The sequence below is a fragment of the Limanda limanda genome, chromosome 11, assembly GCF_963576545.1.
Source record: "Limanda limanda chromosome 11, fLimLim1.1, whole genome shotgun sequence".
In the NCBI taxonomy this organism is placed as follows: domain Eukaryota; kingdom Metazoa; phylum Chordata; class Actinopteri; order Pleuronectiformes; family Pleuronectidae; genus Limanda; species Limanda limanda.
The window spans coordinates 1,575,546-1,592,701 of NC_083646.1; the positions used below are offsets into that span (position 1 = coordinate 1,575,546).

General features: G+C 42.4%; 2 protein-coding genes across 2 annotated transcripts in view; one reads left to right on the top strand and one right to left on the bottom strand.

The window, feature by feature from the left end:
• The first annotated feature begins 188 nt into the window (after positions 1-188).
• On the top strand, positions 189-3,178 carry LOC133013617 (vitelline membrane outer layer protein 1 homolog). The gene is made up of 4 exons (XM_061080611.1): positions 189-474; positions 2,144-2,256; positions 2,572-2,875; positions 3,087-3,178. Exons 1-4 carry the CDS (start codon positions 286-288, stop codon positions 3,102-3,104), a joined length of 624 nt encoding a protein of 207 aa, XP_060936594.1. The 5' UTR covers positions 189-285; the 3' UTR covers positions 3,105-3,178.
• An 8,251-nt stretch (positions 3,179-11,429) lies between these two features.
• LOC133014504 (raftlin-like) overlaps positions 11,430-17,156 on the bottom strand; it is a 102,215-nt gene continuing 96,488 nt past the window's right edge. The window contains exons 8-10 of the mRNA XM_061081769.1: positions 16,755-16,858; positions 12,676-12,751; positions 11,430-12,137 (exon numbers count right to left, since the gene is read on the bottom strand). Of these exons, the coding sequence (XP_060937752.1) occupies positions 11,430-12,137; positions 12,676-12,751; positions 16,755-16,858 (888 nt within the window). The remainder of the gene's footprint in view (positions 12,138-12,675; positions 12,752-16,754; positions 16,859-17,156) is intronic.

Consider the following 17,156-nt stretch of genomic DNA (forward strand, 5'->3'; position numbering starts at 1 on the left):
GTTAATTCCCATGGAAAGTTTCCAACTTTGAATATTCCCGGACTTTTGCAACCCTAGTTGTACCAGATACTAAGCTGCTCTTCACCTGCTGTGACCTGTGACATCATGTGCGCTTGTTTCTGTTGCAGCAATTGAACAAATAAAAACTGTTCTAATCTGATCTGCTTCTGGGAACTGAACTCTGCTGTTCACGCTGATACGAGTTGTCTGTTCCACGATCAATACGTAGACCTTATAAGAACCTTTTGAGACCGAACCCCCTCCAGAACTCGTTAGACTGTTGACATGGAGAGTCTGCTCGGCGCCGTGGCCGTGCTGGTCGTGTTCTTCGTGGGGTTGTTCCAGCCGGGAGCTGGTGAGGCCGTCCGGCCTTACACATCTGTGCTGACTGTGACAAACGGACAGGTGTGGGGAACATGGAGGGAGCCCGAGATGTGTCCTGACCAGTTCTTTGCTGTTGGCTTCAGTACCAGGGTAAAGAAACTGATTTCTAACATTTATCACAGTTATTTTTTATTTAACTTCAACCTATTGATGCAAATAAAATAACTTTCCTTAGCTCAGTCCAATACTAACTTTTGCTTTCCAGGTAGTACACTGGCTGAAAAGCTGTAGGCCTTTATCTCAATGGACATTCTGCTTGTCCATAATTCATGTATTCTACATTTTAAATTCTTCATCACTTTTGCCAAATCATGACATATATATATTAGGGCTGGGCAAGTTAACTCGTTTCAATCGAGTTAACTCAAGTATTTTATCTCGCATTAACTCAGGTTTGATTATTTATTGTTTTATTGTGAAAGTCAGGCTTTTATTTTGTGAAAGTCTGTTGCTGACTGCTGCAGAACAGGAAAAAAGAAAATAATTGGCGGTTAAACAATCGAGTTAACTCATCACTTGAGTTAACTCGATTAAAACGAGTTAACTTGCCCAGCCCTAATATATATATATATATAATTATTGATTTATTATTCAACAAATTTTGACCTCAAATGTAGAGCTGAAGTTTTGTTTTTATCATTTTCGTGACTTTTTCTTATCCCGAAAGTAAAATAGGAAACTTTTAAAATATAAATACATGAGAGTTTTGACCGTGCAGCTTTTCATTCCTCACGTTGTTTCACAAAGTCACATTAAGTAATGGAATTGTTCCTCTGACTCAAACTGTCTGTGAAGAGACACCTTAATTTGTATTATTCCAACACAATGGGACAAAAATCAATGAAATAAGTAAAATTCTCCGGACGCACAGCCTCATGTCTCAGATTCATCCTCATGAACTCTAACGCTTCTCTCTGCTGGGCGGACCGGCTCATGTCGGTTCATGTCGGTGTGTGTCGGTAATAACTCCCGTTAGTATCGCCATTACTGCTGCTATCATGCCTGCAGGCTAGCCGAGCTAAGCTAACAAGCCAGATACAGGTACCTGCGAATCACTACTAACACATGAATACAATACTAAACCTGACTTACCACAGAAACTGGAGCGCAGACGTCTTTAGCTTCTCTGTCAGGAGAACAAGCCGAAATTCAAACCGTATTATTCATCCGATATGTGAATGAAACCTCTCCACAGACTCAGGTCGTGTTCACTGACTGGGGATAGCCTGTTAGCCTGTTAGCCTGTTAGCCTGTTAGCCCAGGTGAAGCCGAGCAGGCAACAAGCTAGGAGCTGGAGTCGCGTTTCGCATTATTCGAGTCGAGTTGCTAGGCAGATTTCGTGGGGCACATCTGGAAGTGCCCCATCTCCCAATGTTAACTTTGGCCTGTGTGGTTCACGCTCATTGGTGTTTCCATGGCAACAGTGGCGGAGAGCAGCTTTTCACAGAGCAAGCACACAGACAGAAACACACACAAATCAAATTACTTCAAAACAAGACAATAATGCTTGTGAGTCAAGTTTATTCACACACACATTCACGCTACTTTGCAAACAAATAAAATAAAATATATTTTGCCACAAAGTACAGATGTATTGAGCTTTCTGCACAACAGCGCCATCTGGATCTGGTGGAGCAGTGCCCCACGTGCCCCTGATATAGAAATGCCACTGCGTCCGCTAGTTGCTGATTCAGCAGTTAAACACATAAAAACTGGTTTAATCCGATCTGCTTCTGGGAACTGAACTCTGTTTCCTCAGGTGGAGTCCAAAAGGGGAAAAGGTGACGACACGGCCATGAACGGCGTCCGCCTCATCTGCGGCAGAGACGGGGACCACAACTTCATGTACACTGTGGAGTCTCACCCTGGCTTGTAGGTGTTCTGTACTAGTACCAGTCTCCCGTCAGGCACCTTTAATAAACTGGACAACAGATAAATCCAGAATCAAAATGTGTTAACGCTTTGAAGATCAGTAATACACTGAGTCTATTTTAATAATCAAACCTGAGTTAATGCGAGATAAAATAATTAATTGAGTTAACTCATCACTTGAGTTAACTCGATTGAAACGAGTTAACTTGCCCAGGCCTAGTTGAAACGTCTCGACTTCGTGTTTCCAAAACCAAACCTTGGCTCTTATTCAGATTTGATTCACTCTGCTGTTGTGTTTCCTGCTCTCGTCTCCAGCTGGGGCGACTGGTCCCACCCTCAGTACTGCCCGGGTGGCGTGCTCAGCTCTTTCCAGCTCCGCGTGGAGGGTCGTCAGGGCAGGAAGGACGACACCGCCGTCAACAACATCAGGTTCCGCTGCAGCAGCAGCCCCGAGCTGGAGGGTCCCGGCCTGGACTGGGGGGATTACGGCGGATGGAGCCAGGTTTGTGTCAACGGAGGAATCTGCGGTATCGAGACCAAGGTGGAGGACCACCAGGGGAGAGGGGACGACACCGCCCTCAACGACGTGCGTTTCCGTTGCTGTGCCAGAGTCCAGCAGGTAATTCAATTAAATCCCAGAAAGAGCTGAGAGACTCAAAGTAATTACATCGGCCAATGTTATCAAACCTGTAAATGGAATCGAGATAAAAGCACAGTTTGGTTTAACAGCTGAAGGACGTTTGTGACATTATTGAAATGTTGTTTTGTTCATAATCCTGTGACTCTGTTCTTTGCAGTTTCTGAATTTGTGCTTTATGTTTTTGTTATAGACAGTGATTGACCTCTGAGCAGCTTGGTCCGCCCCTCCTCCGTCACCCGGAATTAAACAATGACAAATAATAAAGTGCTCATTTGAATCGCAGCTTTTTCTGTGACGTTTTTTTCTCAGAACTTCAAGTCTCTGATTAGATTTCATTTCCTTTTATTAAAAACACAAGTAAAGTATAAGTATTTAGCTTTCAAGAGAAAGTTTCATGTGTCGGCTTCGGCAGCAAAGACAAAAAGATGAAGGACACATTTTTTACATCATCAGCACGAGAGCGGCGTGTTTCCACTTCCTGTCTGATGCACCAATGAGCTCATGGTAAAGTCAGATTAAGCTGGAGGCGCTGACACGGGCGTTTCCCACAATTCCTGCTGGAACCGAGGTAATTAGGAAATGACGAGAGGGGGTATTAATTAATTTACAGTTTAAGGCCTGACAAAGTTTGATAAGACACCGATTGGCACACACAGAGGTAATTGTGTTAATTAATCGCTGAGCAGTTAATCTGCCGGCCGAGTGTGTGCGGCGGGTCGACGTGATGTTATCAAACTCTGCCTCAGTGGTTTTCAGATGATTTTGCAAGTCGAGGCAAAGCGATTAGAGTTTAATTCACACAACCTCAGAGTTTCTCTCTGCTCCGGTAACAAATACACTCAGCTGACCTCTCATCTGGGCTCAGGGTGTTTTTACCAGGGTTTGAAGCTCAATAGTCCAGGCAAAGTAGCCCATTTTGGATCCAAAAATAGAAGTAATTGTAAAAGAATTTTTTTCAGCATAGATCATTTCTATGAGGTGTCCAGAACAACATACTAAAAGTCCTAAGAAATCCTAGTTGAGGAAATATGTTTAATTCTCATCAATGTGCCAATAAGGCAACAATACACCCCAAAGAAGCTATTTTTTGCGTTTACTCCGATCAAAATGAATCTTTACACAATGAAAGTTTCCATGAAACGTAACATTTTTTGTATTACAAGTTTCTTTGAAAATGAATTTTAATATGCAAGTGAGCTATACACTCATCGAATATGCCCAAAATACACCCAGCTCATGTGCTTGTCAAATTCATTTCAAAAGAAACTTGTAATACAAAAAAAGTTACTTTTCATAAATACTTTTACTATGTAAAGTTTTATTGTGGTAGGAGTAAAGGAAAATATTAAGCCTATTTGGGTGTATTTGGGGCATATTCGATTAGTGTATAGCTCACTTGCATATTAAAATTAATTTTCAAAGAAACTTGTAATACAAAAAATGTTACGTTTCATGGTTACTTTCATTGTGTAAAGTTTAATTTTGATAGGAGTAAACGAAAAAAATAGTCTTTTTGGGGTCTATTGTTGCCTTATTGGCACATTGATGAGAATTAAACATATTTCCTCAACTAGGATTTCTTAGGACTTTTAGTATGTTGTTCTGGACACCTCATAGAAATGATCTATGCTGAAAAAAATTCTTTTCAATTAGTCGGTCGTAAAACACTACTTTGCCTGGACTACAAGTGCACGTGTTGGTCTGCCTGGATCACGGATACGCTCATATCAGCAGGAGGAGGATTTAACCAGGAACATAACCAGGAGTCAGGTCGTGCAGGATTTTAAAGTTCATCAATAACATCTTCAAAAATAATAGGCAGCTGGTGCAAAGACACTTAAACTGACTAATTATGATCAATTGCACTGGTGTTCCATTGATTCAGATCTAATTCTAATGGTCCACTGATCATTTCAGTGCTCGAAACCATCAGGAACAATCTGAATCCTGTGTATTTCCCCCACTAGATGGCAGTGCTGTAACAAGTGGAGCTGCCCATCACCTCTCTAAAAACCTGTGACTTTTATGACTCCACACATGAAAATATAGAATAATGATTTCATGGAGGCAGTGAACTCTACATCAATCAGTCCGGAGATGTTGAACATCTGGTGCAACCACGCGGCTCCAGCAGAGAGACGCCCTCTGGGCACAAAGGCCCGAGCTCGGTCTGGACACTGTACCACGTCCTGTGACAGCAGAGCAAGTTCATTATTCAGAACACGTTTCCTATGTGGGAACCTCAGGGACGTGAAGCCCCGGGTCACAAGTTTAATTTCCAAACCACAGGCTCAATGTGTTTCTGACCAGCTTAGCGGCTCGCCGGGCCCCAGTCCGCCCGAAGAGCCATTAACGCCTCCTGTAGTGAACAGAGTGGATGTGGCGTTTGTGGTCTCGCCCTCCCGTTAATGACCCCCCCCACTCCCCAGGGCTCGGAGCTCATGACTTATAGATCACAGCAGCTGTGTCGGCTCAACTGTAAATACAGTTCAGCTCATGAACACCGTGGGGTTATGGTGTTTACGTGAAATATTTGAGGGATAGTTTTGGTGTGGAACGGCTTTGGTTTCGTGCTGAGGCTGAAACGAATGGTGTTGTTGTGGTAATAACAATAACATTGATCCACGGTTCACACGGTAATGGAGGTAATAACCAGATGGAGCCGATTTTAGAAAAAAGAAAATCGTTTCCCTGGGAGAAAATAGCGACTTTGGTCTGTGAGTCTCATTTCTCTGATGCATCAGGTTCGTGTTTTCATTGTGCTCAGTGGACTGAAGTTCTCATCTCGTCTTTTAGTTAGTTTATATAAGAGCAGCACTCTTATATAAAATGTCCTCGTATAAACTAGTCTGCTTGGAGAATGGCTTCCTGGATTTCCTGAGGTAACCGAGTAAGTCTGAACTACTTTCAGGAGTTTTTCTGAGATAACAAATACATTTAAGTGACCAACTGTCATCTACAGTTTCCTGATTATACATGACATCACATTAGGGTCATGAATAATTTGTGCCTGTAAAACAAATAAATAAAAAAACCTCATACATAATAAAAACATGTTTGTAGCTGTAAAAATATTTTGGGTTTTGTGAATGTATTTACAGCTGTATAACTATTGTGTTAATGTGTAAAAAGTCTTGGAAAGTTTTATACATAAGACAAATTGTTTTGTTAGAGAGGAAAACAAGTTGTGTTGTTTTTTATAGCTGTAGAAATACTTGATTTACAATTCTAGATGTATAAATAGTTTGCTTGGTTGCAAAACATTTGTTACAACTGTGAAATAATAAGTATTTTTTAAAAGTATACAACGGATATTTAAATTTATATTCCAAAAAAAAGCAGCACTAACTTAACCTGTTCTCTTTTAGGAACATGTTTTTAAAAGTTATGTAGTAATATTTAGTATATATGTAAAAAAGTGTTTGTGTTTTCATTGTGCTCAGTGGACTGAAGTTCTCATCTCGTCTTTTAGTTAGTTTATATAAGAGCAGCACTCTTATATAAAATGTCCTCGTATAAACTAGTCTGCTTGGAGAATGGCTTCCTGGATTTCCTGAGGTAACCGAGGTTACAAGTAAGACTGAACTACTTGTTCTGGAGTTTTTCTGAGATAACAAATACATTTAAGTGACCAACTGTCATCTACAGATTCCTGATTATACATGACATCACATTAGGGTCATGAATAATTTGTGCCTGTAAAAAAAAAAAAATAATGTATATGTTTGTAGCTGTAAAAATATTTTGGGTTTTGTGAATGTGTTTACAGCTGTATGACTATTTTGTATATGTTTAAAAAGTCATAGAAAGATTTATACATAAGACAAATTGTTTTGTTAGAGAGGAAAACAAGTTGTTTTTTATAGCTGTAGAAATACTTGATTTACAATTATAGATGTATAAATAGTTTGCTTGGTTGCACAACATTTGTTACAACTGTGAAATAATTTTTACTGTAGAAATATTTTTTAAATGTATACAACGGATATTTCAATTTATATTCCAAAAAAAGCAGCACTAACTTAACCTGTTCTCTTTTAGAAACATGTTTTTAAAAGTTTTGTAGTAATATTTAGTATCTATGTAAAAAAAGTTTCGTAGCTCAGAAATATTTTACACATCTGTAAAAGTTTCACTTGAAACTGAAGTTAAAAGTTAGGAGGCGTGTCCATCTTTAAATGAAGAAAGACGTCTCTTAATGGTCATCAGTAACAAGAGGAGATTTTTTCCAGTAAAAACTATTTTGGGTGAACATCCGAGTCTTATTTTAAGACAGTAAAAGAGAGTAAGTTGAATAATTGTGATTCTTAAATTAGTTCACGAGTCAAATGAAGGATTATTCATGAAAAAAGCTCAGCGCTCAAAGTTATTTTTAACAGCCGCTGCTTCAACAAACCGAAGCAGAATTTTTCCGTTTTAACACAAAAAGAAGCGAGGACGCGTTTACACATTAAATATAAATCATTTTTTATAATATACAAATTGTACAGATGTCATGAACAGTAGGAATGTGAACATACTCAGGATTGCGAGGATAAAGAATACCTTGTTTTCACTGCTCTGCAAGTGACAACAGCACATGATCAAAGTTACTCAACATTCAAGATGGCAGCTGAGGTGATCAGAGACACACACACACACACTATAAAAAATAACGAAAAAGTAAGAATACATTTTCCAGAGGCTGGGAGCTAAAGTGACAAACACAGAAAAAATAAATCCCATTTCATCATGATCTGTCTTTTCTACTCTGCCGGTTTCATGTCATAGTATCACACAGGAAATGAACCACTACGTTTATTTGCAATTTTTTTTCTAACAGCATCACTTTGAACGATTTCACCAGCGCCACGACGGAGGCTCAGAGACAATTATGCTGATATAACACAGGAGACTGTATATTATGTTTTTTTTTTTTTTTTAACACAAATGGGTAGAGGGCCTGCTAAGGTCTCCTTGTTTTCACGGACGGATGAGTTAACATGGTTCAGCATCATTTCACTGATAAAGTGTCAGATCCTGTCTCTCTCTCTCTCCCCCTCCTTCCAAATGATTAAAAAAACACAATTACCCACAGTCCCCAGCGTGTACTCGTGTCAGGGGGTCGGACTGCACGGCAACCAATCAGCTCTCATCAGGGGGGAGTGGCAGCCCGGAGGTCGCGGCCTCAGGTCGGACGGACGTGTGCGCCACCGGCTGGAACTTTTGTCAAGGTGTCGATCGTCCGTGTCTGCGGATGTTTTGCAACTTTACAGATTTTTTTCCAAACTCCCTCTCCGAGCTTTTCTAAAAGGACGAATTGAGAATCTGTGTGTTTTCAGGACGCCAGAGGGGAATAGATGTCACAGTTTTCAGATTGAGACAAATAATAAAAGGAGGAAGTTCGGGGTATTGGGATGAATTCATATTCTTAAAACTGATAGATGACAGTTAGAATGTTTATCCTGACGCTGGGGAGAATGGAGAAATTGATTAAATCTGATTAAATCAGTTGGTCTGGATTCATTGGGGGGGGGGGGGGGGGCGTCTCTCCAATATTCTCAGAGATCTTGTCAGCGAACAAAAGGCCTATTTTGGTTTTGCCTTTCATAATTCATATTTGTCACATCTGACAAAAGTGTGGAAAGTGACAGCGGCGTGTTATTGGCTCCCCAGCAGCATTACATATTTCTTGAATAAGTGCTTATTAAACCTCAAACAGCCGAAAGCTACAAAACTAAACAAAAAAAAGGTCAAAGAAAATACCACAGAGAATATTACGATATATATAAATTCAGTTCGATATCAGAGTGGTTATTTGTCATGTGCTCGTGCAGACTCCATGTGAACAGATGTGGGAAACAACCCACTCTGCCCTCGACCTCGTCTGCCGTCAGCGATGACCTCTCGCTCACAGGTCACCGCGGAGGCCGAGGGGACAAGGACCACATGTTCCAGGAGGTCGGGGGGGGGGGCCGTGGCCCTCGGGAGGTAGCTCGAAGCGTCAGTCAGAAATACATTTTTGCAAGCTTCAGCGGAAACAGCAGAGGCAACACAACGCCCACGGTAAAAGTAACAAAAAAAACCAATTCACAATAATGATAATAAAATAAAACATGTTTAAAAATAAACCCCTCAAAACACAAATCACCTTCATGTGGACACACACTTCAAATCTTTTATCCCTTCACTGCGAAACTCCAGCAAGAAAAACAGCTTCAAAAATACCAACACTGACGGTAGCAGAACTCTCCTGTTGGACGAGAACACACATGAAACACTGAAGTCACCGACTCTAAGAGCAGGCTGCAGGCCCACTTACAGTATAGTAATAAGGCTACACTGGTCACAGTTTGTTATACTCTACTCTACACAAAAAACATTTGCCATTTTACATTGAAAAAATCTCAGCGGCGGGTGGATTAATCCCCCCCCCCCCAAAAGGAAAGGAGAGCACTTATTCAGCATAATCAATCTCACTCGTAAATATGTGTAACTGAAGAGTTTCATCTTCGTCAAGGTATCATCCGATCTCATGAAGCAGAAGATCCAAATGATAAAAGCCAGACAGTTTCACTTCTGGATTAACCCCCGAATGTTAACATTTCAATAAACAGCTTTTATCTCACGGATTTTTCTGAGGTGTGGAAAAAAAATATCTCTGCGAAAAATTCAGCATTTTTAAAACACAAAGTCGTGTTTCGATGTTGATGCTTCGGTGACGTTACAGTTAAATCTAAAGGCATTTTTTTTATAATTTTGCCATCAATTCATCCCCCCTAATAAGTGACCTCCATTATAAATGCATGATTCCTGACAGATACCCCACTAACAGAAACCATTAGCGAGCTAATGAGATCTCTGGTGAACCTCCCTCACTTTTCTTCCTTCCTCTCTTAAATGGAAACGACGCGGTGAGGCGGCGAGTTATGACTTGGTTATTGTCAGAAATGATGTCTGGTACGAGGTGCACTCCGAGCTGGAGGTGAAATAATGAAGGAAATCTCTACGGGGGGGGGGGATGTGGGATGTTTCTTCAAATGAGCCTATTCATTGCTTTTATTTGACGCTCTTATGCTCTCGGGTCTTTATTCCTTTCACTCTCCGCCTCCTTCGTTGTCTCTCCCACTCGCTCTCTGAGCTGGGAGTGAGTCAACAACACGCGTCCATCTCTGACCGAGCAGCTTAACCCCCGTGTCCGCACTTTTCCTTCGTGGCCTTTGACTGGAAAATGTGATTAAAAATGCAACTTTGCGTAGAAATAAATCCTCACCTCCCCCCCCCCCCTCTGCGTAGAAACAAACTAGGTGAGTGTAAATACGAGTTCTGCCCTTGAGCCGCAAACATTCAGCTGAATTTCACATCCTTATCTAACTTGGCTTTGAATTATGGAACATTCTGTGTGCAAGGTGAGCTCAGCACACCGCACCAAAGAGTGATTATCGGCTCTCTTTGAAGCACTTGACGGCTCAGAGCTCGGCGTAAACAATTATCTCTTCACCCTACTTTGGATTGCCTGTCGCAACAAACGCCTTTCCCACCACCTCTGCACGGGTTCGCCTCCTCCCGAGTTCCCTCCACAGCTCACTGGAGGTGCACAGAACCGAGGAGAAACACTCTGTGATCACGCAGGACTCTTCCCCCCCCCCGGGCTTTACGTCGTGTGGATGAGGCGGGCCTAGGTCTGGTCGGGGTCTCTTCCTGACTCGTCTTTCCGAAGCTTTGGGGTACCTCTCGTAATGTAGAAGCCATATCTGGGTATCACGAGCTGACGGGTGAGTTCTCCAACTTTGAGGAGCATCACTGCTGCTCTTGTGTAAGACATTTAACTTATTGAGTAGTTGTGATGTCCCTGACCCCTTCTATAAAGACCAGGCCACACCAGAAAGGACTTGAATGGACTTATCGTCTATTTGCATGGCTAGAAGTTAAACTACTGCATCTGGTGAGCTAACATGCTAACATGCTAGCAAAAAGTACTCACTTAATAATTCTACCATGTTTTTATTTAATCTCCTTATTGAGCCAATGACGTCCTTCATGCAGTGTGAGGAGTTTCACATCTTTACTTTAATTCTTTAAGTGGTTTAAAAAGAAGTTCTTAGGACTAGCTAGCAAATTAGCTTTGTCGCTATTGAGACGATAAACTCACACTAGCTTCTTCAAGAGTTTGTACCAACTCCTGTCTCGTAACCGTCCGCAAACTATTCTTCTTTTGTAAAAAACAGTTTGAAGAAAAGTCGCAGCAGCGCTAAGGTTCGATAGTTGAATTTGAACTTTGACCCTGAGACCCGATCAACTTCTGATTTCACTGCTGTTCTCGCTTCTGATGTGACCAGGTTTTTAATTTTCAAGTTGTTGCTCATCTCCAGATGTTCTGTTTGCTCCACTTTGACTCTCACGCATCAGCCCGGCCTGTTGATGATATATACATTCAGTATGTGTGGTTGTGCAGTAGGACTGATGTCTGCGATCACATGGAATCTGTCTGAAGCTACACTTTGGCAGGTTGGGGGTGGGGGGGTGGGGGGGGGGATAAAACCTGGACTTGGGGCTACTCTTGAGTTTCCTCCGGGCTCTGATTGGTCAGCGAATCTGCCACGACCTCCTTGCCGCTGACCTCCACCCCGGCCTGTTCCTCCGCCTTGTTGCGTTTGATGGCCTTGCCCTCGCCCCCCCCCTCGCCCTCGCCTCGCCCCTCCTCCTCCGCCTCCACGCCGTTTTCCATCACGGCTTCGACCTCGGCTGCGCCCGTGTCCTCGGGTTCTTTGGTCTCGTTCTCTGTTTCCACAGTCGCGACAGTTTCTGCCACTTCCCGCACGTCTCTCTTTTCTAAAGGCTCTCCATCCTCTTCTGATCCTTCTCCATTCAATGTTATTTTCTCTTCTTCTCCTTCTTCGGAGCCGTTTCCTGCTCCTTTGTCTTTCGTCTCCGTTCCTCCATCTTTCTTTTCTACAGTCTCTACGTTGATCTCGATCCCGTCATCAATCTGTCCGTCTTCTTCACACCTCGATTCCCTTTCTTCCAGTGTCCCACTTTCTCTCACCTCATCTCCGTACGTCGTGTCCTCCCCTTCCTCCCCTTCCTCCCCTTCCTCCCCTTCCTCCATGCTCTTCTCCTCCTCCTCTCTCTCAGCCTTCTCTCCGTCGTCAATAATCTTAGGATCCTCTGCATCTTTCTCGCTTTTTGTTTTCTTCTTGTTCTTCGCCGTGTCTTTGATGCAGTTCTTGTTGGACTTGCTTCGGGGCTTGAAGATCAGTTTCTGAAACATTGACGTTAGCATGTTAGTGGAATGCGTCTTTAAACAGGCTGTCGGGCACAAAGCATTACGCACAGACTTAATTAAGAATAGATCGCAGTGGGTTCAATATTGCACTGGGATTACTTGCTAATTCAAATGAGTCTCAGTGATTCGGAGAAGGAAATTGAGGCCATTTTGAGGAGAGTTATTTGTGGCCTGAGGTGGCTCCAGTCCAACCAGACAAACAGGCCAAAGTTTAATGCAACATGTCCTCAACTACTTGCAGGGACATATTAAATTTATTAGATTTGCTTGGGGGTTTTAAATTTGTTGCTGTGATGGAAGGTAAAATATCAATTGAACACTATCCAGGGGTGCGAAGAAAGTATCATCAACCAAGAAATCCTCACATCTCAAACAGAGAAGAGTTTCTCTGCATTTGTGTTTATTTGTCTAATTAAAATAAGAACTGTGGAGGTGGAAAAAAGGTGAAGTTGGCTTTTTGACCTGTGACTGAACAACTGACAGAAAAAGAAGTGCAGGGAGGAATGTGCGGTACCTTGGATTCTCTCCTCTTCCGTCCCAACACGGGTCTCTGCAGGAACACGATCTGTTTGGTGGACAGACTTCCATCACTGACAGAGGAGGACAGAGAGAGAAGAACAAACATCAGCGCAACAAGATCGAGATTCTTTTACATCTTAAATCAAGAGTGTTGTACGGTGGATTATTAAAGTCATACTGGAGAAAAAATGCAGAGATTTTAAGTGTCAGGACTTGTTACGAGAAGAAAGTCAAAGTCGTAGATGTATCAAACATTTACTACTCGACAAAATAAGCAAATTCCTCCAAATTAATTTGGTTCTTTCTGCAGAAAAGATTCAGTTTCTTACACAATATTTTCTAAGTCCTGATACTGTGATAATATGGTGCTTATGTGACAAATGATTATTTCATTATAATTGAAACCAGTACTCTTCATTTGAAACATGGATTTTCTGATATTCCTCCTGTAACATGAAAAATACCCTAATATTATGACTTTATTCTCGTAATAATACTCTTCCCGCTTCCTTTTTAAAATGTAGACATTTAGAAACGACCAAGAAAACCCCGACAGATTCTTAACGAGTCATGTTTGTTTGTGCTTGAACACGGGTTCATACAGAATGTGTACGATTCATTAAATATAAAACCTGATATCAGGGAGCGATCCACACGTTAGATAATCAGACGACTGCTTCTCTCTCTTATCTGACAGTGAAACGATATAGACTCACATCTGTGGGCCCGACCTCTTTCCTGCTGTCATCTGTCTCTATCATTTCCCTCCATTTTGTCCGAGCGCTGCACGGAGTCTGACAGCTCTCAAGCTACGAGATCGCTTTCTTCCGTTTGCCTCAATGTCTGAGATCATCCCATCAAATCTCACAACATGCATTTCTTCCTGTTTTCCTTAATTCAACCCCCGAAATAATCCTGCGTCCCATGCACGTGTCGCTCTCCTGTGTTCTGAGGAGGATAATCTGCACAAGGACTGGTGCTGACAGATTCATCATGGCAGCAAATGCACATTCGTGTCTGAGTGGGCTTCTTGTCTCTCACGCTCACTCTCATCTTTGTCATAAACGGACCCTTTTTTTAGCCCAGTGATCCTCCGCCGCCCGGCTGAGTTCTACCTCTCTGCCTTGATCTCTCGGGATGTGTGCGGCTGATGTTTGACAGTTTTATTGTTTGTTTCTGCTTTATCCCTTCAATTACTCTCTGGCTATTATGGGACGAGGCTTAAAAAGAAGATGGTCCCGCTGCTGTCTGACACAAGTCTAATAACACATGCACACGTGCAGACACACACACACACACACACACACAAAGGTTACATGTTGCCTTAAATGAAGCTGCCATCTCAACCCTGCACGTGAGGCGAGATGGCAGCTTTATGATCGCTGCAGATTCCTAAAAGCCTGCAACAAATCTCCTCTTTCTCCACATCAAATGGACTTGAGCGACTCCTCCAGCACGGAGCTCAGCCTCTAAACCATTCAAAGCCTCGGCACAACTTCTTTTTTTTTCCATTACCTCCTTCCTTCCACCATCCATAAGCTATTTTCTAGGCTGTCAAGGAGGCTGGACGAACTCCTGCCGGATCTAAGCTGAAAACGAACCGGAGTTACCGGCAAAAAGCCCCGGCCCACGAAGCCGGGAAAGGAGAAGGTTACTTAGACAATTACAGGCGTTATTACTGAGCCTGCTCTCGGCTGTTAGTGTCGGCCGCACTATTATAACTCCGACGTATAGAAGAGCGATGGCACACGTCTATTTATAGTGAATGTACCTGCCCGTTGCTGCAGAATCCTACAGCTACTTTACAATTAAACTGACATATGGGAGTTGGAATCTTTCTTCCGAGTTTATAAGATTAAAACTCGATGTACTTTCAATAATTAACACATTTTTCTCAACCGTCTAGTTCCCTTATGTTCCCTTGTATCATAGACGTTCACATTTACTGTAGCAAATGGCTCCGAAACGTAATTACCATCCACATTAATTGAATGCGGCGAACATGAATGCATGCTCGGAGACAACTACATGAATTAATGTTGTGTGGAGGAGCCGCTGAGCACCAGTTAGCATTAATTTCAGACGCCGCTGAGATCACCGACACTTATCCCGACCCCTTCCAGATGAAGTGCAGCCTGAAAACCTCTCAGTCAACGGGAAAAGAGAAAAAAGCATTTGCAAATTTTGCTATTTAGAAGTCAACATCACAGAAACAAATGTAATGAGTATCGCTAATCTGAAATAGATCATCAACTGTAATTTCGGTTCGCAAAATAATGTTTTTTTCCGAGGCAGGAAGAGAAACGAGCGGCGTCTCGTACTGTATCTAGGCCGACGCTGATTAATTAGCCGTGTTGTGTTGTTGCGTTGTGGCATTTTGAAAGAGTGCAGGGAGGGAGGGAAGGTGGGGGGGGGAAAACAAAGGATGAAAATAGAGAGGTAATTAATCAGCTGTGTTCTGAAAGAGCAGGGAACATGACCAGTTGAACACACGATCAGTCAGTGCATGGGAGTGCTACATGCGTGTTTCATCAGTGTGACACACGCGGCTGCACTTTGTTAAAGGATTCACATATTTCATAAGTCTGTCTCTGCGCAGTATTTACATGCTCACATTTAGATGAGATCATTCCTCATGAATGTACTGTTCCCTACAGCGCTCGAATGCAAGCGACGGCGAAAAGAAGTCGAGCCGAAGCTGTGATGTTTCGAAAGTGAAATTTCCTCTTGTGCTTCCAAAGACACGGTTTCCTTCCTGAGTTGCGGCAAAGAAACAAAGAAACAAAAAGAGGAGAATCTGGTGCAGAAATGTCCATAAATAAGGACGATACCCATCTGGTTCCTCCAGTGTTATTACTGCCTCTCACATTAGAGGTGATTCTCTCCACACATCAGGGACTGGAATGGCCTTCGGGGGCATGTGAGTGTTGCTCTGAGACAGAGATGAAGCTGAGTCTTCACAGAGCAAATCAATCCAAAGTGTAACAGTGTCAACCTGTTTTAAACTGTTGTGTCTTTTCTATTTCTACACGTGGGTAATACAAGAGACGTGTGGGTGTGAAGGACGCTGACAGATGTTTTCAGGCACCTCTGACAAATCTGACAGCTCAACCATGGAAGTGACGAGCGAGAACTAACTTTAAATCATTTTAACACTGTGAACTCTATGTGGTTACTTGAATAACTGCTGTGTTTCACTGATACTGATGAACTAGTCTTTAATATTCATGATTTCAGCCTTTTCTGGAAGTGTGTTTATTTTGCTAAATATATAAATAAAAGTCTAATTAATGCTGTGTTTTTTAAGCACATAATTTATCATTTATAACTTATATATTACTGGCACTATCACCAATCTCTGCACCTTCGCACAGCACGTGCCCATAACTCTGTTACTCTGTTACTGTATATATGTATATAGTTTATTCTACTTTATTCTATTTTATTTTATTTTATTCTATTTCTTATATATTGTTGTTTTTTTTATATTGTTGTTTTATGTTAAGTGCACCAATGACACCAAGTCAATTTCCTATATGTGCAAACATACCTGGCAAATAAAAGAATTCTGATTCTGATTCTGATTATAAAGAGTAAAGTAAAGGGAGCTGTAGTTAAGTGATTGTTACAGAACATTAGCACTGAACAGATTCTGAAGTGAGTCTGAGAACTTGCGAGTCCTTTGACCACAAGCGGATGTTCACTCATTCATCAGCCATGAGTCAGCATGAGCTCAGCTGAGAACCCCTGTGTTTCGGTGAAGAGATTTTCCAGCCGCAGTCGGAGCCGCAGCTTTTAAACCATCACAGCTGCTGCCGCTCGGCTCAGAGTTCAGAGCCGACGCAGACACAAGTCAAAACTCTCATTGGACTCCAACATACTCAGGTTTGTATCAAGTTTTCACAGGAAACCTGCAGCATGCACAGTAAAGACGGGAGTGATCACTTTGTGCACCAGTTGCCTCCCTGCAGCAAAGGTGTTATTGTTGTAATTCCCCGTGTCTGCCAACAGGGGTCGTTATTGCTCACTTATTAAGCATTACCGCCCCTTTAATAGTCAGATGAGGGTGATTACCTGTTGGTCTTGATTACAGGAGTTGGCAGCACACACGTGAGTCTCCATCCGTACGTAGCGAGCGACTGCAGCAGGGGAACATAATCAGCCTTCACCTGCAGACCCTGTGAGGAGGAAACCAGACGTCAGCAGCAGCCTGGAACCAAACAGCTCTGCACACCGAGAGTCACCAGCTTCAATATGCATGTGCACAGTGGAGCGGAGTCACAACTGTTAAATACAAGCAGCAGCGTGTGAGATGCAATCAGGCTTCAGGCTTAAAGAAGCGTTTCCTCTCCGACACGATGCTTCCACTCGACGTGTGAGAGGTTGTTTTCAACAGCGATGACCGACGGAAAGATCAGAAAGAAACCTGAGATGTGAATCTGCTGCAGCTGAAACTCCAAGGTGGCCACGAGTCAA